General features: G+C 48.6%; 2 protein-coding genes across 4 annotated transcripts; one reads left to right on the forward strand and one right to left on the reverse strand.

The window, feature by feature from the left end:
* The first annotated feature begins 378 nt into the window (after positions 1 to 378).
* On the forward strand, positions 379 to 18,877 carry LOC107078412 (cytospin-A). Of its 3 annotated transcripts, XM_069178584.1 has the most exons (13): positions 379 to 467; positions 606 to 903; positions 1,905 to 2,398; positions 6,900 to 7,406; positions 7,940 to 8,013; positions 10,534 to 11,039; positions 11,832 to 11,961; positions 13,030 to 13,108; positions 13,710 to 13,791; positions 15,437 to 15,533; positions 16,211 to 16,327; positions 17,153 to 17,212; positions 17,973 to 18,877. In XM_069178584.1, exons 3-13 carry the CDS (start codon positions 2,359 to 2,361, stop codon positions 18,060 to 18,062), a joined length of 1,782 nt encoding a protein of 593 aa, XP_069034685.1. In that variant the 5' UTR covers positions 379 to 467; positions 606 to 903; positions 1,905 to 2,358; the 3' UTR covers positions 18,063 to 18,877. The 3 variants fall into 3 exon arrangements, with proteins under 3 accessions (XP_069034685.1, XP_069034684.1, XP_069034687.1); XM_069178583.1 differs by lacking the exon at positions 379 to 467 and having other exon boundaries at positions 477 to 903; XM_069178586.1 differs by lacking the exon at positions 379 to 467 and having other exon boundaries at positions 477 to 850.
* Positions 18,878 to 19,865: 988 nt separating this feature from the next.
* grcc10 (gene rich cluster, C10 gene) lies at positions 19,866 to 25,241 on the reverse strand. Its single transcript, XM_069178587.1, has 4 exons — positions 25,111 to 25,241; positions 24,290 to 24,386; positions 22,886 to 23,062; positions 19,866 to 20,232 (listed from the first exon to the last, which is right to left on the reverse strand). Exons 2-4 carry the CDS (start codon positions 24,339 to 24,341, stop codon positions 20,093 to 20,095), a joined length of 369 nt encoding a protein of 122 aa, XP_069034688.1. The 5' UTR covers positions 24,342 to 24,386; positions 25,111 to 25,241; the 3' UTR covers positions 19,866 to 20,092.

The following is a 25,241-nucleotide window of genomic DNA, read 5'->3' on the forward strand; positions in this document are numbered from 1 at the left end:
GTGTACAGTACTGTATGTACCCAGATTAGACAGGAGATTCCAGTCTATGTCAGAGCCTTTTCTCTGATTTACATTCAGAGACTCCAGACTAGGATGGCGTTTTGATGCAGTGGTTAGCATTGCTGGCTTGCAGTTCCAGGGCTCTGGGTTCAATTCCTGGGGTACTATCTGAATTAAGTTTGTATATTCTTCCTTCTTCACATACAGTAGGTTTCATTCCAATACATTTCCAATAAACCCACCAGTATGTTTCTGGACTGTGGCGGGAAACCGGAGCACACGGAGGAACCCATGTGACCACGAGGAAGCCATGCAAACTCCACACAGATAGCACCCCAGGTCCGAAATTGAACGATGGTAACCGCTGCGCACCAGGCTGCTGTATTATCGCTGATCAGAAGCGCTAAACCGCGACACCTGCGCTGGTCTCACTCTGGGCGGAGAGCAGTCCCTGCTGTTGAAGCTGTGTACGTGTTTCTACTTCTTAAGCAGACTTGGATCCCTTTTTCTCGTTTCGATCTTCAGGGCTCACCGCTGGTTTTTCCTTCAGTCTAGATGTTTGCTGTCGGTATTTTCGTCTTGCTCAATTCCGGCCCTTTTCGCAGGATCCCACTCCGGAGTCGGGAGTACGGATTTCGGATGAGCCGCTTCCTTCATTCCTGAGCGCCGAGTTTTCACACACACCCTCCTCGACAGAGCGAGAAACTCCCACCTTGGGGAGCGGGGAATGAGACGGGGAGCGGAGCAGTCAAGAGCGGGGAGGACGAGCAGCACCAGGGCTGATATCAACCCGAAAGGACGGGACCGCAGAAGCCGCAGAGGACCGCAGTCACCCCGCTGCTCTCTGGAGGTGTGTGGCCGTGAGCCCGGCGTGTTGCAGGACTTGCCGACTCGCTGTACCGGGTGAGAGAACTTGGCGACCCTGTCAGTCACTTTCCTGCTGATTAGGACTCATAGTATTATAATAATCATCATAGTTTAGTGTGGAACGATGTAATAAGCTGAATTTTAACGCTTGCCAGTGTAAAATATATGGTCTGCCGCTGGAAGGCTGGGTTTGGTCATTGAAGAGCTTCAGTGAACAAATGTGGGAGCAGCAGTGTGAACTTGTGAACTAGAAGTGAAATTAGTTTTTATTAAGTGAACATGACGCTGGGATTTTATCACACGTCCGAGACAGAAACAGGAGACATTACACACTGCGGATAAAAAAAGCTTCGAGAGCCGTCAGTGTCACACCGGGAAACACGTTCCAATTTGTGATTTTTAAAAAGGGAAACAGATAGGTACAATCCCAATTACGGCATCCTCACTAGACAAATGTAGCACCTGGTAATGTTTTACTGGATGTTACAACAAAAAAGCGCCGCCCTGCTTGAACACCGTTCCAGGGACGCGTTTCTGAGCCTCTGTGCTCTTTCCTGCTCCTTTCTGAGCCGGAGGGTCGATGAGCTCTGTGTCCCCAGGCGGAAACGCGGCTTGGCTGGCTTGCGTGGCCGATGGCAGGGTCAGAGAGGGTTCGCTAAACAAATTTCACCCGGTCCCAGTCTCGGTCTCCGTTCCCTCCTGGAAACCGCATTCAAATTTCAGATGTATTTTTACTGCCAGAACAAACCCTGGAGGTGCAGCACATCACTAGAAATTGTGTTCTGTCTGCAACAGGCTGCTGGAATACGTTTCTATAAAATATAAATCATCCAATCATGGCTCAGAGTGATTAAGCGGTGCTCAAGCAGGATTTAATACAAGACATGAAAACAGGTTTGTCTTGGACGCGGGAGGGATCACAATTTTCTTTTTAAAGTGCAGCACATTGACAGATGCTGCGGGTGAGCAAAACAGTCCTGTTTAATTGTCTGTATGTGCTGTCCACTGCACTGACTGCAGCTGCTGTCTGCCTGCAGGACACACAGATCTACAGCACCGTTGCCTGGGCCTCTGGGAGGAGAGACAGGGGTCAGAGCTGCTGTCTGCTCTCAGGACAGACTGACGCTCCCAGACACACAGATCTACAGCACCGCTGCCTGGGCCTCTGGGAAGAGAGACGGGTTAGAGCTGCTGTCTGCTCTCAGGACAGACTGACGCTCCCAGACACACAGATCTACAGCACCGCTGCCTGGGCCTCTGGGAGGAGAGACAGGAGTCAGAGCTGCTGTCCGCTCTCAGGACAGACTGACGCTCCCAGACACACAGATCTACAGCACCGCTGCCTGGGCCTCTGGGAGGAGAGACAGGGGTCAGAGCTGCTGTCTGCTCTCAGGACAGACTGACGCTCCCAGACACAGATCTACAGCACCGCTGCCTGGGCCTCTGGGAGGAGAGACGGGTTAGAGCTGTTATCCACACCACACTGTCCTCATGGGAAACTTCAATACCAAGGACGGGCTCCTCTCTGAAGGTAAGAGCCCGATATCTGCGCTCCTGCCCAGTGCGACCCTGTCCACAGGGCCTGCATGAACACGCACTGGCAGAAAGCTTCCTCTGACCTTTGGACTCGGGCAGGGGCAGGCTCAGGCTGGATGAGGTGCTCATTGCAGTCAATCTATGAAGGAGTGAGAGGTGTATTTTACACAGTGTTGAGCCGTCCACATTGAATAGCCATTCAGATAAAAAGATAAGGGTTTGTGGTAAAATGGTTAGGTGTATGATTCTATTAAAAACTCTGTTTTATTATGAGCACTTTTAAAAACCGTTCCTGTACCTAAGGCACAGCGGAGTAAAATGAAGGCGAAAAAAAAACTCATGTGAATTAACCAAATAAAATGAAGAATGTAACCATATGATAAGGTTTTAGTGCTAAGTGAGTTAAAATTTAAAGGTTGCAGAATGTAAGCAGTGAGCTCCACATGTGTGGTCCTACACACAGGCGGCCCATCACCTGCTGGCTGGTCTTTGGCAGAGCGGAAGGGCCTGAATATGCTGGGCTGGCCTGTAATCGTACAGTAAGACCATACGATGCCCTGAAAGGTGTCCAGGTCCTTGTACCCGAGTAGGAGACTGTTAAAACGCACTTACTCTCAGGGGTAGCCTATGCAGTGATCACAGGTAGGGGCTGGTGCCAATGCAGGGTGGTTTAGTAAAAACAGGAGCTGAGAAATTCTGCACCTCTTATTTGCCTTAGTAGATACACCCTATGTAATGGGGTAGTCTAATCATGATTGAGTAGGGAGCTGTGTCAGCATGCATAGGCTGCAAAGGAACAGGTAAACTTAATTTCATGCTGAAAGGTGAAGAAAAACTCAAGGTTTTGGCTGTGGAGCGTTTTTCAGGTGTCACCTTTCTGAATGGAATGAACCGTTACTGTTCCTTTGTAGTCTAATTGTCAGTATTTCAATCGGGCATGCAGGGTAGAAGTCTTAACTGACCAGTGTTTCACATTTAGTAGAAAGATGCCTTTATAATTTACTTTGCATGAGCTTCACATAATCACGCAGTGCCAAAAGTAATTAATACCAAGGTTTCTAAATTTCACATGTGGTTTGATTTGACCACTCAGCAGTAACGCTAAGGTCTCCTGATGGTCAAAGGCTATGAGCAAGAACCCCAGTGTTACTATAGTCCACGTTGGTGTTAGACAGATACCTTATAAGTGTAGAAGTAGTATCTGATTTGGTCTGCAATTAAATTTGAAAGTCATCTGAACAGCAGTGACGCCCAGGTCCAGGTTGGAGAATCTAACCGAGAGTCAGTACGTCCGTATATAAATACTACAGGTCCCAGCACAGAGCCCTGTGGAACACCCTGAGAAAGTGGCGCAACATCTGAGAATTATGAATTGTCTCCTGGCAGTCAAATAGCTGTCAAAAGAATGGAGGGATGTGCCAATGACCCATACATACCTGAGCCACTGTGGCAGTAGGATGCTTTGAATTAGATTAAAAAAAACATACGAATATATAAAAATGAGTATAGCCCCCATCTAGCCCCCATCTAGCCCCCATCTAGCCCCCATCTAGCCCCCATCTAGCCCCCATCTAGCCCCCATCTAGCCCCCATCTAGCCCCCATCTAGCCCCCATCTAGCCCCAGGGGTTTCTAAGATCTTCAGCTGGAAAGGATATTAAGTTGCAAAGAGCTGGAGGTCATGGGTGAATCATTAATTGGCTTAAAGTGGGCTGTTTCAGTGCCTTCTCTCTGTGTACACGTGTGTGTACACACTGATAGACTTAAAACTCATCAGAATCTGGAGTAACTGAGCTGCCACGACCTGTTCCCAGATTGTTCTTGAGAAAAATTGGCAGTGGGAAGAATATTGAGTTGAGTATGAATTTTAAATTTGACAACATTCAGGGATTACAATGATACTCAAACTAATAGCGTTGGAGCCATTATCAAACGGTTTGATCCTTCTGGGTTACAATGTGAACAATGAGGAAAAGCATGCTGGTCCACTCGATATGTGCCAAAGAACATCCTGTCAGCAGCGAACGAGGGAAGAGTTCCATCTATGGACTGTGCTGATTTAAGTTCCAGTGGATCGAGCACAAAACCTCAAAATTTGGGAATATCTGCAAATTTGAAATTAAATGGGATAAACCTAGGAAATCTGCTCACTGCTCTTTGTAGCTGCTGCATGGAATATGCATTGATATTCAGAAGTGCTGACTAAAGCCTGGTTAGTTTACTCTGTGGTGAGTCCACACATTTGTCTCCTTAATCAGCCTGTGATGATGTCTGAAGTTCATTGGGTTGCCCCGATTTCTCACGCTGTTTCAAAGCGTTCCTGGGCTCTGTATATTGGGATGTTTCCTGCTGAGAACAAAGGGAATATTCAATCCTCAAATCTGGTGTGGTTCCTAACTTCATCTTCCTTCAGAGCAGGTGAGCTGTAGCTGACTGATCCACTGCAGCTGCCATTTTCACAGCTGTTAGAAGACACTGGCGAGATCTGTGGCTCCTCAGAGCCGAGTAAATTTGCCGAGACGCTGTGGTGATAACAGGAATTTTGCTTCAAGCTGCAGCAGGATGCAGTCACACCGAAGTCTCTCACTGTAGATACACTGGGCTTCGGCCTCCTGTTTTTTTTTCTGTAGCCCACTGCTCTCCGTTTGCTTTATTGTGCAGGAAGATTAATCAGACCTCCTTTGCACAGCAGTTTAAACTGCTGCAGGGTTGCTGACTGTTTCTGGAGCACGGACAGAAATCTGGAGTTAAAATAATTTACAAAACTGCGCGTTGCTCTTCAGTGTCTTCAGTACTCTGTCTGAGGGTGTTCTGATGAGTGCTGCAGATCATTCTTCCCATGCTGTGAGCTGTGATGCTATTATGTTCTCGATTGTGCACACAGGTATTCAGAGTGGTGTTCCTTGTCTTGATATTCCTCTCTTTTCCAGTACCTGTTTGATTTATCCATTTGATCCGTTTTCGATTTTGGGGGTCATGGCTACTGATCATTATCCGTTTTCTAGATGTAAATCTTCAGCCGTCTAGTGACTATGGTAGTTCTTAAAAATAGTGATCTTTTAAAACTTTAGGTTCTTATTACAGGGGTGCCAGACTCATTATCTGTAATGGGCCAACCTGGATATAATTGGAATTCAATCAGGCCATTTCCTTTTGTATTTTTGGTGATAATTTACAACAGCTTACATACCCTCTAAAGTGCCTTTTACAGTCATTGAATCTTCATTAAATACCCATTTAGCAACTTACCCCTTACAACTGAGTTTGGGATTTGTGTAAGCATTATTAAGTGTAATTATTCAACATAGTTTCGTGCAGTATGTAAATATTCTGTTGACAATATTGTTGGGACACTCCGTTCAACAACAGGTGAAAGAAAATGTGCAACTCTTACTTGTCAATAGATCAACAACTGCAGGACTGAATTGTTTAGGCTCTGGAATTAGTTTGAGAGACTGATGAGACTGTCAGTGTGTTTTGTTATCAGCAGTTTCAGTGTTTTTTACCTGGAAAGCTGGAAGAGTAAAGGAACATCACCTCACAAAAAAAATAGGCTATCTAAGAATTGCAAAAAAATGACTTTCAACTATTGCTATTGCTCTTGGGCAAATCCCATGTAAACTTATTATTCACTTTGATGAAGGAATATAGTTTTCTCTCATTTTTCTTTTATAAATGAATTACAGGGCCCTTATTACTAAGCTCAAGAATATCCCTTTGGGATCAGAAATCCAGCAGGTTCATTGACACTTGTCAGACTAAATCATCAGACATCAGAAATTGAGACTGAACCTCGGGGAGCTCTGTGTGGGCTCTGCAGGCTCAGATAAGGTGCACATTAAATCCTGACTGAGGTTCCGGCAGTACCTACAACACAGAACCAACAGATGAGTCTATCAGGACAGACCCAGCCCATGGACCTTGTTTGACACCCCTTAGCTTAGTAGGGGTGTGACCCCAGCGTCCTGGCCAAATTTCCCATTGGCCCTTACCAATCATGGCCTCCTAATAGTCCCCCTCTATGAACTGTCTACATTACTCTGCTCTCCTCCCCACTGAGAGCTGATGTGTGGTGAGCGTTCTGGCGCACTATGGCTGCCGTCGCATCATCCAGGTGGATGCTGCACATTGGTGGTGGTGGAGGGGAGTCCCCATTACCTGTAAAGTGCTTTGAGTGGAGTGTCCAGAAAAGCACTATATAAGTGTAAGCAATTATTATTATTATTATTATTATTATTATTAAAAGATGAATGTGTGTCTCCGTTCCTCTGTGCTTACTCATTCACATCCTGCTCTGCAGTTTAACAATGTAGAGAAGGCACATTTCTGAGGCGCCTTGTGAAGTCGGACACACGCCGGTGAACTGAGGCGTGAGGACGCCGAGGCTCTCTTGCCTTCTGACGGAACCCCACCGCCTCCGAGCAGCTCGAGCCGAGAGCCGGGCGGTGCAAACTGGGTAATACCTGCTCCCCATATGTCCTGAATGTCTTTTCCCAGGGCACCAGCAGTCTGGAAAAGCACCCGCGGATAGCGACGCGTTTCACACACCCCCAGCGACGCCTCCTGTCCATTCTCTGCCCTGCCCACCCCCCCGCTCTGCCCCCGAGCAGCCCGCGGAGGAGACGCCGCAGGAAACGGAGTGGAGCCCCGGGGGGCGCTGGACTGCGGGAGGGACAGAGCCCTGGACGTCGCTCGATCGAGGGGTAGAGGACGTAGCCAGGGGACCCCGAGCGCCCCCGGGGGCCGTCCGCTGCCTTCCCCTCTGTGAGGACACCCGCCGCGGCCCCCCCTCCGCGCAGCAGGGGGGCGGCCCCCCGGAGGACGCCTCGACTGGGACGGGCAGCCCGGCGGAGTGGGTGGAGAAGGACAGCGGGCTGGACCAGTCGTCGGAGCAGGACTGCAGCCTGGCCGAGGAGTCGGCCCTCTCACTGGAGCAGCTCCTGGGTCGCCTAGGGGCCTCTCTCGGTCCCAACCCGGGCTGGGACGGCACCCTGAGCGTCGCAGGTGAGGGCGGCGCTCTGCTGTGGCTGACACTGACCAGACCTGGGGCAGTACGCCGGCTCTTCCTTCTCTTCAGACACGCCCTGCGGTGCCCGGTTGAGCCCCTTCAGAATTCCAGTCTTGCCTACAAGCCGAAGCAGGAGCTGTGGTATCCCGCGCTTGTTGGCTTGCGGTTTTACCAACTCGCACGCTCATGTGCCTAATGAAGCGGTAAAGCAAACCGATTTGCACGGTAAAATCGGTCCGCTTCACTGCCTCAGTAGGCGGACGAGCGTGCAGTTTGTGAAACCAGGTGTGGGTCGAACTGCTGTATAGTGGGAGTCGGCTTATTAGAACAGCTGTGGTGGACTTGTGCTGGGGGGGTCTCCTCTCGGTTTGAAGCTGTCGGCAGTCCATTCAGAAATTAAAAGTTGGTCGCGTCAAAATGTGGTGTCCGAGGTCACTCTGACGTACGTGCTGTACCAAGCACTCCTCTGTATGTGTCCTTCTGCCCCTCCAGGACTTTGTTACTAACCGGCTGTCTGCTTGCTCTGCAGGTCTGGCGGGGAGGCTGCTCGAGGAAAGGGAGGAGCTGCTGGCGGAGGTCAAGAGTCTGAAAGAAACTATCAGGGTGAGCTGGTGTCTCTGCACTCTGAGCAGGGCCTTGCGCCGTCTCATCCCCGTTGGAGTACTAGATACAATTCCAGTTTCACCCCCCACTAAGAGTTTAACCCCACCTGGGAGACTCGCAGATCAGGGGGGAGAGAGAAACTGCTGCACCAAGTGGATTAGGGGGGAATTTAAAGCTGGACAGGCAGTACAAAACAGGATTTATCCAGGACACTGGGTATCATCAATGGTTAAAATGTCTGGTAATATTGGATAACAAAAATTGGACTTTTCTTTTGGAATTTTTTGCTTTTGATCTTTTGTTATCCCCACCCAATGTACTGAATGCTTCTCATGGCTTGACTCCTGAAACTGTACACGGGGACTATTAATACTATTTAAAGAGCTGTCCCAGACAGTAGGGGTGTTGATTGGACACAGGTGTGTGTGGGAGAGCTGTCCCAGACTGCAGGGCCTAATTCTGATCCTTCTTGAAGACACTGTGTTCAGTTGTTCCTCATAAGCCCACTCTCCCCAGCTCTTTGCTCAGTACTGAGTGCTCCGCTCTGATTCCTGGGACTCTGGAGCGGCTGTTGAAAGATGAGGTAGTGCTGTGCACAGTGAGTACAGAAGCTGCCTTCGAGAGAGGGAGCCTTGCAGTATTCAAATAAGCAGATGTAAAATAGAAGCAGAATATCGGCATCCAAATGTGAAGTATTAAATGAAATGAACAGAAGCACCAGGGCCTGATACCAATGCTTCTCTCTGTTGTTGAAAGAAATGGGTGACTCTTTTTTCTGTCTGGATTTGGAGCTGCAGTAACAGTTCGAACAGTTGCAATTCCAAAGGAATTACTCCAGTCCTCTTGAGGCTCAGAGAAGTTCCAGTTTTTTCGTAATTTCCTGTTGCGGTTTCCCTCTGCCTGGGGCCTTCCCACCCCTTCCCACACCCACACTCTGGGCTCTGGTCCAGGCCTGGCCCGGGATAGCGAGACCTGCGGCTCGGAGCCTCTCAGGAAGAGAAGCCCCACAGGTCCCAGGAACTGTGAAAACGGGACAGAACCAGCAGCAAATACGAGAAGACCGAGATGACCGAGTTGGGAGCTAATTGGAAAGAAAACAGAAGGGAAGAGGAGCCAATCAAAGAAGCGTTCAAGATGAGCGACAGCAGGTGGCCATCGTCGCTCATTTGTAAATGACCGAAATGAAACCTCGTCAAACCTCTTTGCTGAAGATCTGTTTCTGCGCCTGCATGCACCCCCTCAACCTCATGAAATTAGCCTTTTGGCTGTAGATAGACCTGTGAACAGAAGATGGATGAAATTGTTGGAACATTTAGCCAAATCTCGATTTCCTGAAAGCTGCTATTAAAATTTAAAGACAAGAAACATTGTTAAGTTTAAAGAAAAATGAAGACAACATTGCTCTGAAAGTCATTGCCCTTGGCTGAATCTTCTGTATTTCTGCAGGACAACATGTCTGACAGTTCAAGGGTCCCCGTATGTGGAGACAGTGCTGTTCCACATTTGCACAAGGGTTTTGGGATTCGGCAGTTTCCCTGGAAATATGACCTAAAGAATTTCTGACCCAATTGCAATCGAAGGACAACAGACCCTCTTTTTGCACCAGAGGAATGTACCAGCTGGGGCCAGGGGCCAGGAAACTGGGAACTGGGAACTGGGAACTGGGAGCTGCTGCTGGGCAGGGGGCAGGGGTCTGTGGGCAGGGGTTGAGGGCTGGAAACTGGAAACTGGGAGCCGGAAGCTGCTGCTGAGCAGGAGACGGGGCTGGAAACTGGGGGCAGGGGGCTGGAAACTGGGAGCCGGGAGCTGCTGCTGGGCTGTGCTCCTGTCAGAACAAGGCTTTTCTCCTGGCGGCTGCGTTTCATTGTCCTCTGTCACTGGGGCCTCACATACCTTAGGCCTTTGGGAAATCATCCGAGCAGCACAAGCAGAGACTTGTACTTGGAGCGTTTCAGTAACGACTCGGTTGTTTGCTTTTGAACTGACTTGAAAGTCTCTCTACTGAAATGTCCTTCTTGTCAGAGCCAAGGGCTCCAAGAGGTCCTATGTCCATGTGTTCCCCTCCTCAAAAAGTTTTGTTGGCTGATTTTTTTGGGGGAATCTCTAAGCTGTTCAGCTTTTTCAGTTCTGTGAACCTCCAGATTCTTTCAAACCATGATGAGTTTGAAGTTTTCTGAACTGATTATTTTTGTTTCAGTAGTGTCGCACCCTCTCACCTCTTACTGTAGTGAGATCCTGCTATATCGCTGGTCCCGCAGTCTTCCTCCTTGCTCTGGTCATGGTGCTGGAACAGAGGGAAACTCTATTTTACAATTCATAAATAGATTTACTAAATAGCTGAGACACTTCTTCCAGAGATGCACAATGTATATTAGCGTTTTAGTCCAAAAGGAGAGAAACAAGCATGATCCTTCCTTCCTAAGCATAACTGGTGACACTCGATCCCCTCCTCCTCCTCCTCCTCTCTCCCTGTGGCACCTACTGGGTGACTGATCCTTCTCTCCCTTTATCTGGGCCCAGGCGGAGCGGATGGAGTGGCTGCAGTTCCAGTCTGACCTGCAGGTGGCAGTGTCCGTGGCCGACCGGCTGAAGACGGAGGCGGAGGAGGAGCTGAGCGCGCTCAGAGTGTCCCAGCGGGAGGCGCTGGGGAGGCAGGCAGAGCTGGAACGGGAGCTGGAGGAACTGAGGCAGAGGCACAGCAAGACCTGCAGTGAGCTGTCTGCTCTGAAAAGGAGGTGTGCGACCCTGGAGCCGGACCCTCTGAAAGACCAGGCGGTGCCAGGAGAGAGGCGTGGGCCAGAGGGGCAGGGCTCAGGGGAGAGGCGTGGGCCAGAGAGGCAGGGCTCAGGAACGAGTGAGCCGAGGCCGCACGGCACACAAACGGAGCATCAGCAGAAGGGAGAGGGAGAGCAGAGGAGCTTTCTCAGGCTGGAGCGGACGAGAGAAACACGCAGCCATGACAGCAAGGCGTCTTCTCGAGGACTGAAGTCTCAGAGGGCAAGGGAATGGATAGCAGACCAGGACAGGTGAGCGGGGCCTTCCGTAGGTAGAAAGCGCAGTCCCATCCTCTGTCCCGCTCGCAGAGAGGACATTTCTACTGTTACAAGACCGTGAGCAGGAAATAACCTGAGCCTTACACAAAACGGGTTGGTTTATTCTCTGGCAGGGATCTGGTGATAAGTAATAAATTTTGGTTGAAACTTGGACAAGATTTACAACTATTTCTTAAAAAACGAAATGACACAACTGTACAACACATTGTTGCACAACATACACCAGTGAGACTTGTACAATCAATGCCGTCCAGAATCTGACCTTGCTTCGGTCACCCAGATGGTCATTTGCATGACCTAGAACGGGTGAAAGAGAGAGAATTGTTGTGTCATAGTGAAAATAATGGATATGACTCAGGGCTAAATCTCTCTTCTTACAATCTAGGATGCCCAGAAGTGAATAAGAATCAATGTTCTTACTCTTAATGTGCATCTCTAACTCGCAAGAAAGCATTTTAGTGTGAGGATTCTGCAATATAGGACATCGGAATTTCCCACCACAGGACTCCTGGTAGGTGGCATGTTGGCACAGTGGTTAGCACTGTTGCCTCACAAGAACAATTGACTTGTTCCTTCGCAGCCTGCGCACGCTGACACAGCTACCTACTTGAAATTGTTTTGTGATGTGAGTTTTTGGAATCTGATAGTCCTGTGCCCCCTTGTGGTTTTCTCCGTTCCTGATCTCCAGCTCCTTTTCTGATGCTGCTTGTACGCATGAGTCGCTCTGCTTGGCCCAGGGTAGCGCTCATTGGTTTGCCGTTACAGGGGCCGGGCGCCAGACGCACGACAGCCGGTGTCGCTCAGAACCCTCTCCAGACCCTCGCTGTCTCCCGAGCGTCCGTCGGCTCTACACCCCTCCCTCGGGCTGACGGCCACAGCTGGATCGCAGCGACAGGTACCGTAGGCGTCTCATTTTCTTCCTTGCAATAAATGTCTTTGGAGCGCCGTCGCTCAGACGTGAGCTGTGAGGCCAGTGACCCCGAGCGACCCTCTGGTTCGAGCAGGGGGTCCACAGGGTGTGGTTAGCTTTTTCCTTGACTCCCGCTGTGGAACTCGCATGGTGTTAAAAGTCGACTGGCCCTGGAAGGTCCTCATTCTCACTGTGCAGTGCAGTGTTGTGGCCAAAAACAGTTTGCACATTCCTTTTCCACAGTTGGAATTGGAGAAAGTACCAACACAGTGATCGGAATAAATAAATATACTGTATATTTCGGGCTGGATTACAGCACAGATCGTGTCTGCAGGCTTTCTAATTCTCTGTAACAGCTGGGGAAAGTGTTGGACGAATTAATCTGGTATTAAGCTCAAACCTGCAAGCGCTTCATGACTGGAGCGTCTCCTCCTGGGTTACGCCACAAAATGAAACCTGAAGAGGGACTCCTGGACTGCGACTCCAGGACGAGGACCGAATGTCAGGATTTAGGATGTGAAGATGGGAATCGGGGAATTCTGCAGCAGACCCGGCGGTGTCTGTCTCCTTGACTTGGGGGTCGGATGTGGTATCGGGGTCACCCTGAGAGAAGCTCCTAGTTTGTTTCACACGGGGCTTTCAGGACTGCTGCTGTCCCCTAAAAATAACCGTATTTTCTGTCCGATTACTGCAGTAAATGTTGTGAGTACATTATATAGAAAGTACCTGCAGTGCACCCCAGCATGTGGTCAGAAGGATTATAGTCATGCGCTTAAGTACTGCAGCCTACCATGTAAAAAAACACCGGACAATCCAGGAATTGTACAACCTGCCTTTTGGTGAGGAAACTTCTAGACCGAATTTCTCGTTTAAGAGAGCAGGATGGGACAGTGGGATGTGTGGTATTGCCCCCTCTGCTGTGGGCTGTCCTCGTCGAGGCTCCTCTTTATGGCTTGAACACGCAGGCGGTGCTACAGTAGAAGGTGTTGTCACTCCTCGGCCTTCCTCCACCGCACAGTAACCGCGATCGCTGCTGTAATGCTATAATTACAGAATCCCGAAGGCGTATCGAGGGGGAGGAGAACAGAGACCTCAGAAGAGAGACCGGGGAGCTGTGCTGCCTCTGCTGCAGGTCTGTTTGTGTGTGTGTGAGAGAGCATTGAGCTGCTGTAGGAGTATGTTCAGCGTTGACTTCCACAGGAATGTGCGTGTCCGGAATTGCCACAGTATTTGTTCCAGCGGGTGACTGTGTTCTGCTGCCTGTCAGTAATGACCTTAGGAGGCTGCGCTTGCTGTAGCCTAGTTCTCCACACCTGTGTGTTGAGACGGGAGAACAGTGCAGGATTAGAATACCATATTTTACCCCTCTGTTGGTCATCAAAGCACTCCCACTACACTTACCTCCCATCCCAGTGACTGGGCGCCACTTGTGTGAATTTATGGCAGTGAAGCTCATCTTGATTTGACCAGAGATGGACTGGGACTAGTGGGGTTGGAGTCTGTTGTTGGCTGGGTATGGACCTTATAGAGGTTATCAGCAGCTTGCTGTGCCCTTTAGCCTTGTGTCTTCATACAGAAGGGGCTTACTGCAGCAGGAGGCTGTGCTTTTATGTTGGGGGGGGGGATGCTCATAGGGGTCCTAGGTGACAGCCACCCCTCTGACATTAGACTGTCCGATGTTAGTGGAACTCACGTCAAGAGATTAATTGGTGGGCCAATCTTGTTTATTTCAGATAGTCAAAAAGACATTCTGCCTCTCAGTCAACAGAATAGCGTGTCCAGGGATACCGGAATGGTGTTGGGCAGTAGAAGCAGGTGAGCCAGCAGATTCCCTACCTTCTCGCTATCTTGAGATCTGCTCCCGACGGATTCGTGACCTCTGGCTATAGACCGAATTCAGGTCTAGGCAAATACCTGGCCAATGACACTCCGTAAAGACCAGTACGGAATGTTGTGTACCAGTAAGAGATAAACAGAGATAAAACACATGAGAAAAGCTGAGCTTAAAGTTTCTGCTTGCAGAGTAGATTGTAGATGGAATTCAAAAGCGTATTTATCACTGTTGACCTATTTTGTAGTTAAAAGCATACAATATTAAGACATACAATTGTCCAATGCACTACTTTGTTGTCACTTATAGTGTTGTGGATTATTCTTGTCACTACTTTGCTACTTCCATTTTGAAGTCAGTCCATTATGAAATAAGGACGTTCACAAACGAGACAACACAGCCCTTTGAGTGAAGAAGTGCCTCCTGTTCTCACGTAGAACAGCTTCCACTTGTGGCGCCTGGTTCACGTTTCACTGTTCACTCTGACCAGATCCACCGGGCTGCTTTTGAGGGTTGTCAACATGAACACCCAAATGATTTTTGTTCGCAGGCAGTGAAAGTAGTTGTTATTAAATGTCATCTACTGGTGTTTGGCCAGTATTGAATTTTATGTAATATCCATCACTTTCAATTTAATATGTAGCATCTCCAGTGTTTGCAGTTGCTAGAAAATTCTTGAGATTTGCAAACTTGATGAATTCTCAGAATTTAGATCATTAGTATAAAGAGCGGTGATCCTAGTGCAGGTCTCTGCAGCACTTTATTAATGACAGGAATTTAAAGGAACCCAGAGGATTTTGGAATCAACAGTGAAACTTGAAAACCAAGTGGAAACTACTGGGTGTGTTTAAAACTGAGACCAGGATGCATTTCCTTACACAAAGGGTTGTGGTAGTCTGGAACAAACTCCCCCGTCATGTTGTTGAAGCCAATAACCTGGTTTCATTCAAGAAACAGCTGGAGATTCCCATATTAGTTGGTCGTTAGTGACCAAATGAGCTAGACAAGCCGAGCTGCCACCATTTTGTACCCCATACTCCCAATGTTCATAATGAAATGTAAAAAGCAGACAAAAACGCTGTTGTGTTTTTCTGACAAAGGTCACATGTAAGAAATAATACAGTATGTGAATCACCACCAGGGGGCTCAGAGGCTTGCAGCTGTTCAACATACTGTCTGGGCTTGTTTGTTTCACCTTCTCCTCACTGTAGTGATTGCTTTGACTCAGGGGGGGAAAAACAAGTTTTGGGAGCTTATTCCATTTTCAAAACTGTACAACAACCGCAGTGGTCAACCCTGATACAGCACAGTGGCACAGAAAAGAGGTCCCAGTTGAAAACTTGCAACTGAGCGGAAGAGTCCGGTCTTGCACAGAAGGATTGTGGGTCCCTAGGGTGTGGGGCCAAGTCCGGTGTGGGGGATGAGTCTGGCGTGGAGGTCTGTGGTGTGTGGGTGTGGGTCTGTGGCGTGTCGGGCTGAGCCCGGGGTGGGTCCGTGGCACGTGGGGATGAGACCGATGGGAGTCTGGCGTGTGGGTGTGGGTCTGTGGGGCCGAGCCCAGGATGGGACGAGCCTCCTGTCCAGTGGTGGGTGTCGGGTGCTGTCGTCACGATGTCCTGCCCCTCCCAGGTCCGGAGGGGGCGTGAACTCGCTGCTGCGGAGACACGGGGGCTCCAAGAGGAACTCGCTGCTGCACTGGTGTCAGAGCCGCACAAAGGGCTACGAGGTGAGCCGCTGTCCGCTCGAGCGGAGGCCCGTCCCGGCAGCGGGGCGGCGACGCTCGGGCCTGTCCGAGGCTGCTGAGCAGTTATTCCAGATGTTTCTGTGATGGGCACTGTCGCACCTCCCCTGCCTTGACTTGTTCCCGTGATCAGAGGCCAGCCATGGTGAAGCAGTGCTCAGTGCTCAGTGCTCAGTGCTCAGTGCTCAGTGCTCAGTGCTCAGTGCTCATCTCCATGACTGGTGGGCATCAGGTTGAGTGGAACAGTTCCAGTTAGGGCATGATGGGAGGCGGAGATTCTGTCTTTTAAAAGGTGCTCTGGAAACAAGGTCAGGGCTGGATTCAAGTGAGACGTGGGAAGGCCATTATTTTTCTCACACTTCTGTAAATCTTGCTCATTGTAGCGTGGATTGAAAATTCCTACTCGCAGTATCAGTGAGATTAACACCTTGTGTTTAGTTTCCATTGTATAGTATTGTAGCTGTCTCTGTGTAATCCTGTCCCTGCTCCCTCTGTCCAGAACAGTGCCTGTAGCTGTCTCTGTGTAATCCTGTTCCTGCTCCCTCTGTCCAGAACAGTGCCTGTAGCTGTCTCTGTGTAATCCTGTCCCTGCTCCCTCTGTCCAGAACAGTGCCTGTAGCTGTTTGTCTCTGTGTAATCCTGTCCCTGCTCCCTCTGTCCAGAATGTTGACATCACCAACTTCAGCAGCAGCTGGGCGGATGGCCTGGCTTTCTGTGCTCTTTATCACACCTACCTGCCGGGACACATCGCCTACAGCAGCCTGAGCCCCGCAGACCCGGTAAGTGTCTGAGCGCTTCTGGAGCTGCAGAGCTAGGGCTCCCTCCCGGCAAACAGAAATACTTTAGGACAGGGCTGCTGGCTGCTCCTGTGTCTCGGCTCTTTGTATATCCAGAAAGCTCATAAATTGACCCTCTCTGGTCCAAAACAGTACTGTGTGCAATTCCTCATCCTAGAGCTGATGTGCATTTCTCAGTGAACTTCACACAGGAAGGACGAGTTGATATTAGGAGCTGAGCAGAATCCGCAGGAGTTTTTAAGTGGATGGATACATTTCCTCCTGTATGCACACACACTCCTGGAATGCTTGAGAGAGGACAGCTGAACTTTCTTTTCAAACTGGGCTTTAGAGTTTGGATTGAAAATGTGAAGTAAATTGCACTTATAAATTGTTCATTTTATAAGCAGCGGTTTAACTGAACCCAATTATCTGTGGTCGGAACTTTGTGAAATTGTACCTGTAACTTGATTTTTATGAGGCTTGTTTCATAATTCAACACTGTCAAGTGCTGTGGCCTGCTTCTGTGTGAAGAGTACCACCTGAACCAGAAGTGTTGTCAAAAAGGCTGATTTACAGGGAGATTTTTAACTGTCAAGATGCTGTGAGAGTTCAGACTGAGCACATGAGGTCGAGTGCGTTTTAGTCCCATCCTGCGAGGGAGGTCACAGCCTTAAGGAGGAGAGGCCTGTGTGCGAGTCTGTTCCTCTGAACCCAACTCCGACACACAAACAAGCCCAGAGCCTGGTGCTGGAGGTCAGATGAGGCCAACTTTGCATTCAGGCCAAGACAGACAAGTGTTTGACATGACTCCATGCTTTATTTCAGAGAGAGAATCTGAAGCTCGCTTTCAGAACGGGGTTCAGCGTGGGGGTCCCCTCGTCTCTGGTAAGGCTCCTCGGCAGCACACAGCAGTAACTTTGATGGGGAGATTTGGTGGGGATTGATGTGGTGGGGTTTGGGGTTCAAAGCTCTTTCCTTCAAATAAAACCTAAATCCCCGTTTTCTGAAAGATATTGTACACATTTGCAGGTGTCAGCCCAGAAAGAGCCCACATGTTGCATAGTGCTGGAATATGTCCCAAAGCTAAATCTTTATTCTAATGCACATGAACAAAGTTCATTTCAAATCGAGGTCCACTGCTTTTCTGTCAGTCAGTATTGAATAAAGCGCAGGCTTCATTGTTTATAAAAGGTCCAGAGTATCAGTTTCATGGTAGTTCATTCTCTGTTCCCTCCACTCTCTACAAGGCGGAGAGAGATTTCTCCAGTTTTGGATTGTTCTATTCGATGTAAGAATTAGTATTCCCCGTCACTGTAACAGTATGAAATGTCATTTCTGAAATGTCCAGACTGATTAGGAACACCCCTCCAGTCACAATTTGCAGCATCTATCCTACTTTTTAAGTACTATATACCCCTGGGCATGTGTTTCAGTTCCTTGTGTCTGGACTGTACAGTCCATCAGAACTGTCTGCCTGGGAACCCTCTGAAGGAAACACTTCAAACCAGAAGGACACTCCCTTTAAGCACAAACTGTTTGATACGCTCTAGTATTATTTAGGCAGTCATGAAATCTTGAGTGGGTTCTGGACTGGGAGGACCTGGAGGAAGAGAACTGCAGCAGAATCGGGCTTTGTCTCTTGCAGACTGTGGAAGAGATGCTGAGCACAGGAGGTCCAGACTGGCAGAGGGTGCTGGAGTACGTGGAGAGCATCTACAGGCACTTTGAGATGTGACCCCTTCACCAGACTGCGCTGCCCTCTCCTAGAGCAGCAATGGCTGTACTTGTGGGTTATCTAATGAGCACAGGCCTCGACAGACTGAGTCGGACCACGTGGGCAGACCGATTTTTCCCTCCTCCCAACTCCAGTTGGGCAACACGCGCACCAGACGTCCTCTAGTAACATCTCATCCCTCACCAAGACATGAATTGCCCACCCTCGGATCTGGTGTCCTTCATCTCCTTCCTTGAGTTTCCAAACCAGGGGTTACGCAACACGTGCCACGCTTTCCAAGTGTGGCCATCCAGGCTTCATCGCTCTTGAACGGAGCGATCAACAGGCGGGGCCCAAGATCAGCTGTGAGCACAGAGTCACGGGCTAAACCGCCTCGGGGAAGACGAGGGTCTGTCTGCGGTTGTGCGATGAGGGATATGCAGCTGTTGCGCAGCTCAGAGGATGAGGTCTGTATGTACTGAGAACGTGAGCCTTGGTTTTCCAGCCATTGGCCATCAAAAGGCTTCGGAGCTCTAGAGCTCTTATTCTTTGTGGACATTTACCTCGCAAACAGCAGTCGAGTTCCTGAGGTCAGGCCCCACCGGTACGAGGAGAACACGTTCAGTTTGTCTGCAGGGCACAGACTGTTGAGATGACTGGGGCCATTTTCAGCATCATTTCCACCAGGGGGCAGACTCTGCACAGTGTAAGTGTGGCCCCTTATTGGTAAGGAAAGGTTTCTACATCAGCATTAGGCTTCATATGGTTTTAATTTTCTTAAATGTGAGTATTTTGTAATCACTTTCACCCTGAAATAAAAATGGATAAATCTTAAACCAGAATAAAGCAGAATTATTTTATGTCCAAAGGTACTATATCTGGATCTCAAGTTCCCTTTTGATGAGCACTTGAATGGAGACTAAGACTCATTTATTTTGAGGAGATAAAGATACGGCTCATTTCGGCAAGCAGGTGATGGGCACCGCCAGAGTCTTCACTGACGAGCTGCAGGTGTGCAGAGGACAGGGGGGTACTGACTGCCAGAGCAGGGACAGGAAGACGAACTCAAGGGGAACCGCTCATGGTCAGCAGCAGAACCTGGGACTGGGTCAGCGATGTGGATCACTTGTGCGCTGGTTCATTAAAGCTCAGAAAGTATCGGGGTAGTCCATTGCTATTCAAAGGCAATGTGGTTGCCCGTGACGTGACTTGACACCTACAGCATGCTGTTATGCAGTGAGTGAGCACTGGAAGTGCCACAGCTGAGGAGAAAAATGTGCACTGGGCCCCTCTTGCTGAGGCTGTGGAGCACTGTTGCACTGAAACAAAGTTGCTGCCTGGGATCGTAATGGGAGCAGAAGTGTGACTCGCAGCAGGACACTGACACAGGAGGAGCTATTCGGCTCATCTGGACCGGCTGCCAGGAGTTCAGTGAGCCCAAGCTCTCATCCAGCCACTTCTTGAAAAAAGCCAAGACATCAGTTTCAAAAACTTGGCAGTGGCTCATTCCACACTCAGTCTAAGCTTGATTTTAAATGCACTTCTACGTGATTTCCACTTGTCCTCTAGGTCTCGTTTCACTGTCGAGATGTGCTGGGTTGAGTTTGCCAGGGATGTTGCAGATTTTGAATACCTGCAGCAGCACATCTCCTAATGCGCTTCTCTGTTCAGGACTCTTGACCAGCACATGGCTGCTGCTCCACAGCCACCAACCCACTACGTCATCTGCACCAGCCAGCAGAGAGCAGGCAAAAAAAGACATGTCATAGAGGATATTACTGCTGTATTCTACAAGGCTTGTAAACAGAAGAAACAATGTTCATCTTAGGAGCACAAAACATAATTTAATAAACTCAGACATTTTATATTGCACTGCCTGCATTACAAATGGTCACAAAAAGATTTTCATTAGTGTTTGATAAAACTATACCCGGACAATCTATATGACAATGAATACACTGTATATATGGAATGTTGCAAAATCACACTCCACCCTAGTCTCACCAGAGTAAAAAAAAATTTAACGCAGAGGAAATGACATACAGGCCCATCTAAGAAGCTGTGATCCCGCCCCCCACAGGTGGAACAGACATGGGTGGCAGAAGGAGAGACTTGAGTTTGACGGACAGGGCAGCGATCTCCGGGTCCTGAGACTCGTACATCTTCACGAGGCGGGCAAATTTCAGGACACCTAAAAACACAACGTAGCAATAACCAACACAGCACCTCCGCATTAACTAAAACAAAAGAAATTTCAAACCCAAACAGGCCATTCAGCCCAGATACTATAAGTGCATCTGCAGTTTTATCCTGTAAGGAGAAGTCAAGGAGTCGCAACATAGTTCAGTGAAGATTTGAGATTAGTCGTTTAATTTGTTACAAAAATGGGCATTTCTGGAGAACACTGAAACAGACACACCACAAAGTATATTCCCCACAGTGTCCCCAATTACAACAGTGTTACAGCAGGTTTTACAATCAGAATCCAGCTGTGGTCACCCTGTGTTACTATCACGAAAGGAGGTTTATAAATGACCATTACCAATCAGACTGGAATAAAAAAAAAAACATTTTGACTTTTGGTACAGTGGCTGTTACTGATAATGTTATCCCTGCCTTTAGGTTCTTTTGAAGGTGTCAGATACAATAGCAGGTGTCTGTTTAAAATTCACTCAGGCCCACTCAGGAGTAATGACCCCTGGCCAGAGTCAGATTTTACATTCCCTCCTCTTAGTTTGAACGTTTTTTTTTATACGTTGATACAAATGGAACAATTAAATTTACATGGAATAATTATGGTTTTGGTTGATATACAGTATTTTGGCATTTCCATCACAAATGTATTCGACCGACAAAATGATGCTATTGTGGATGTCAATTGTGCTAGGTCCTATGATAAATATCTATAATCTTTACCTCTGTGAAGGGCATCCATCATTCCTGCTTCTCTGTGTATTAGATCAGCCATCAGTCTCTTTATACAATTCCTCCACCTCTACTTTGTTCGGGTACTGTGTAACCACAGACATACTGCCTCTGTCACTCTGGCACCTGCAACCGTCTGAGCAGGATTACAGCACTGCAGTGCTCATGTAGGTAGTGAGTCAGTATTAACCCCTCTCTCTGAGCAGGACTACAGTATCACAGTGCTCATGTAGGTATCTTGTCAGTATTAACCCCTCTCTCTGTGCAGGACTACAGTATCACAGTGCTCATGTAGGTAGTGAGTCAGTATTAACCCCTCTCTCTGTGCAGGACTACAGTATCACAGTGCTCATGTAGGTAGTGAGTCAGTATTAACCCCTCTCTCTGAACAGGACTACAGCACTGCAGTGCTCATGTAGGTATCTTGTCAGTATTAACCCCTCTCTCTGTGCAGGACTACAGTATCACAGTGCTCATGTAGGTAGTGAGTCAGTATTAACCCCTCTCTCTGAGCAGGACTACAGTATCACAGTGCTCATGTAGGTATCTTGTCAGTATTAACCCCTCTCTCTGTGCAGGACTACAGTATCACAGTGCTCATGTAGGTATCTTGTCAGTATTAACCCCTCTCTCTGTGCAGGACTACAGTATCACAGTGCTCATGTAGGTATCTTGTCAGTATCTTGTCAGTATTAACTGACAAGATACTGACAAGACAAGGTATCTTGTCAGTATTAACCCCTCTCTCTGTGCAGGACTACAGTATCACAGTGCTCATGTAGGTAGTGAGTCAGTATTAACCCCTCTCTCTGAACAGGACTACAGCACTGCAGTGCTCATGTAGGTATCTTGTCAGTATTAACCCCTCTCTCTGTGCAGGACTACAGTATCACAGTGCTCATGTAGGTAGTGAGTCAGTATTAACCCCTCTCTCTGAGCAGGACTACAGTATCACAGTGCTCATGTAGGTAGTGAGTCAGTATTAACCCCTCTCTCTGAACAGGACTACAGCACTGCAGTGCTCATGTAGGTATCTTGTCAGTATTAACCCCTCTCTCTGTGCAGGACTACAGTATCACAGTGCTCATGTAGGTAGTGAGTCAGTATTAACCCCTCTCTCTGAGCAGGACTACAGTATCACAGTGCTCATGTAGGTATCTTGTCAGTATTAACCCCTCTCTCTGTGCAGGACTACAGTATCACAGTGCTCATGTAGGTATCTTGTCAGTATTAACCCCTCTCTCTGTGCAGGACTACAGTATCACAGTGCTCATGTAGGTATCTTGTCAGTATCTTGTCAGTATTAACTGACAAGATACTGACAAGACAAGGTATCTTGTCAGTATTAACCCCTCTCTCTGTGCAGGACTACAGTATCACAGTGCTCATGTAGGTAGTGAGTCAGTATTAACCCCTCTCTCTGAACAGGACTACAGCACTGCAGTGCTCATGTAGGTATCTTGTCAGTATTAACCCCTCTCTCTGTGCAGGACTACAGTATCACAGTGCTCATGTAGGTAGTGAGTCAGTATTAACCCCTCTCTCTGAGCAGGACTACAGTATCACAGTGCTCATGTAGGTATCTTGTCAGTATTAACCCCTCTCTCTGTGCAGGACTACAGTATCACAGTGCTCATGTAGGTATCTTGTCAGTATTAACCCCTCTCTCTGAGTAGGACTACAGTATCACAGTGCTCATGTAGGTATCTTGTCAGTATTAACCCCTCTCTCTGTGCAGGACTACAGTATCACAGTGCTCATGTAGGTAGTGAGTCAGTATTAACCCCTCTCTCAGTGCAGGACTACAGTATCACAGTGCTCATGTAGGTAGTGAGTCAGTATTAACCCCTCTCTCTGAGCAGGACTACAGTATCACAGTGCTCATGTAGGTATCTTGTCAGTATTAACTGCACTCTCACCCTCTCCTTCATTGTTGAAGCCATATGCTTTTATAACTTCCTGTTGTATCTGTGTGGCAACAGGCAGCACCAGCTGCAGCATCTTGCCCATATCATTGCAGGCGCTCTCTCGGGCTTCTTCCATCCGCGCTGCGTTCTCTGGCACTGAGAATGCCTGGATCACCTCGCTGAGCACCACTGCAACACAGGACAGCATTGTGAGACACATCAGGCCCTCTATCCCACTGTTTCACACTGTCCCAACTGCAACACAGGACAGCACTGTGAGACACACCAGGCCCTCTATCCCACTGTTTCACACTGTCCCAACTGCAACACAGGACAGCACTGTGAGACACACCAGGTCCTCTATCCCACTGTTTCACACTGTCCCAACTGAAGCACAGGACAGCACTGTGAGACACACCAGGTCCTCTATCCCACTGTCTCACACTGTCCCAACTGCAACACAGGACAGCATTGTGAGACACACCAGGCCCTCTATCCCACTGTTTCACACTGTCCCAACTGCAACACAGGACAGCACTGTGAGACACACCAGGCCCTTTATACCACTGTCTCACACTGTCCCAACTGCAACACAGGACAGCACTGTGAGACACACCAGGCCCTCTATCCCACTGTCTCACACTGTCCCAACTGCAACACAGGACAGCACTGTGAGACACACCAGGTCCTGTACAACAATGTTTCACACTGTCCCAACTGCAACACAGGACAGCACTGTGAGACACACCAGGTCCTCTATCCCACTGTCTCACACTGTCCCAACTGCAACACAGGACAGCACTGTGAGACACACCAGGCCCTCTATACCACTGTTTCACACTGTCCCAACTGCAACACAGGACAGCACTGTGAGACACACCAGGTCCTCTATCCCACTGTCTCACACTGTCCCAACTGCAACACAGGACAGCACTGTGAGACACACCAGGCCCTGTACAACACTGTTTCACACTGTCCCAACTGCAACACAGGCAGCACTGTTTCACACTGTCCCAGCTGAAGCACAGAACAGAATACACTGCATTGTTACAGACTGTTACAGTGACTGAACAGGGCAACAGTCCAACATTCTTCAGATGCTGCAGATCTGAGCTTTTCTTCCTGATTTAAAGCTGTTTCAAATCACTGTCAATAATGTATTTTTGTGAGAACTGGAATAGAGGAGGGTTCTGCCCTCTGATCCAGACAAAGAACATCACTGCTTACCGCACATGTGATATAAAATATAGCAGGATGTTCGATACTGCAGTTCTACTGCCAGCCAGTGCTGAGGGCCTTGTGTTTTATTAGGGGGCTGTCGACAGATATACTGTATGCCCTCTGAAACAGTAAACAACTGAAGCGGGTTTGGGAGTAGGACTGTCCTGGAGCTCCAGGTCGGTTGGTGTCTCTCACCTCTGGCTTGTTCCACTGTGAGGACAGGCTGTTGCGGCTGAGCAGAGGCCATCCTGAGACCTGCCAACACCTGGAGCAGGACACCCTGGTTACAGCGCTGAGGAGACAGGCCAGGGCATTAAGATGCTGTAACAGGATACCCCAGTACAGTAACACTTCATCAGACGGAGATAGAGTGTAAACAGGGAAAAGCAAGGTCAGGTCAGGTGATGCCCTTCCCTCTGGACCCCAATTTCCGAATCCCATGACCCAGCATGGGAGGGGACTGTCCTGTAGACGAGATATTCTGACCAGGACCCGAAGTGTTAGTGGGCATTAACGATAACATGGGACTATTCTTAGCAGCCGGGATGTCCTGGCTAAATTCTGCTCTTGGTTTAAACACTCTGTCCTCCCTGATGTTCCTCCTTAATTCACCCGGAGCAGCAGTTTCTCTCTCTTCCCTTGGATCAGCAGTGCAGTGGGGTTGCTGGGCTTTAGTAAAGGATGGAGTGGATCCTCTGCAATATGTACAGAGCTTTGCAATCATTCGGGAAAAGTGCTAGATAGCTTAAAGAAAATCTTATAATAATACCAAGGATGATGACACAATGCCTGACTTACAGTGCTACACTGCATTGTAGAGAAAGACAGAGCTGGACAGCATTTATACTATAAGTTATAGTACAGTATCACCCGAGCCTTCCATTCCTGTCTGCAGCAGACTGTAACCGAGGCTGGGTTTAAAAACACAATCACACAAAACTACACAAAGAGCGGCGTTGTGTTTGATCTGGTAAATGATATGCATTTCCAATCAAACTCTCGGCTTGCCTACTCACGTGAGTCCCCGGAAAAGCTTTAAAACGAAGAAAATTGTTTCACAAACGCAAATTTAAAAAATGAACCCCATCTCAGCGACTAACCCACTCAAACAAACACTGCAGCCGAGACACTCCGCCCCGAAGCTGAA

This window comes from Lepisosteus oculatus, chromosome 2 (genome assembly GCF_040954835.1).
Source record: "Lepisosteus oculatus isolate fLepOcu1 chromosome 2, fLepOcu1.hap2, whole genome shotgun sequence".
Classification (NCBI taxonomy): domain Eukaryota; kingdom Metazoa; phylum Chordata; class Actinopteri; order Semionotiformes; family Lepisosteidae; genus Lepisosteus; species Lepisosteus oculatus.

What these genes read in the sequence shown, in the direction of transcription:
- LOC107078412 (XM_069178584.1), top strand. Translation starts at nt 2,359, where the DNA reads ATGGGAAACTTCAATACCAAGGACGGGCTCCTCTCTGAAG. An exon ending in GGACGGGCTCCTCTCTGAAG is followed by an intron (nt 2,399 to 6,899) that starts GTAAGAGCCCGA and finishes GTCTTTTCCCAG; the next exon opens with GGCACCAGCAGTCTGGAAAA. An exon ending in TGGATAGCAGACCAGGACAG is followed by an intron (nt 11,040 to 11,831) that starts GTGAGCGGGGCC and finishes TTGCCGTTACAG; the next exon opens with GGGCCGGGCGCCAGACGCAC.
- grcc10 (XM_069178587.1), bottom strand. Translation starts at nt 24,341, where the DNA reads ATGGCCTCTGCTCAGCCGCAACAGCCTGTCCTCACAGTGGAACAAGCC. An exon ending in CACAGTGGAACAAGCCAGAG is followed by an intron (nt 23,063 to 24,289) that starts GTGAGAGACACC and finishes CCTGTGTTGCAG; the next exon opens with TGGTGCTCAGCGAGGTGATC. An exon ending in CTTCAACAATGAAGGAGAGG is followed by an intron (nt 20,233 to 22,885) that starts GTGAGAGTGCAG and finishes TTGTGTTTTTAG; the next exon opens with GTGTCCTGAAATTTGCCCGC.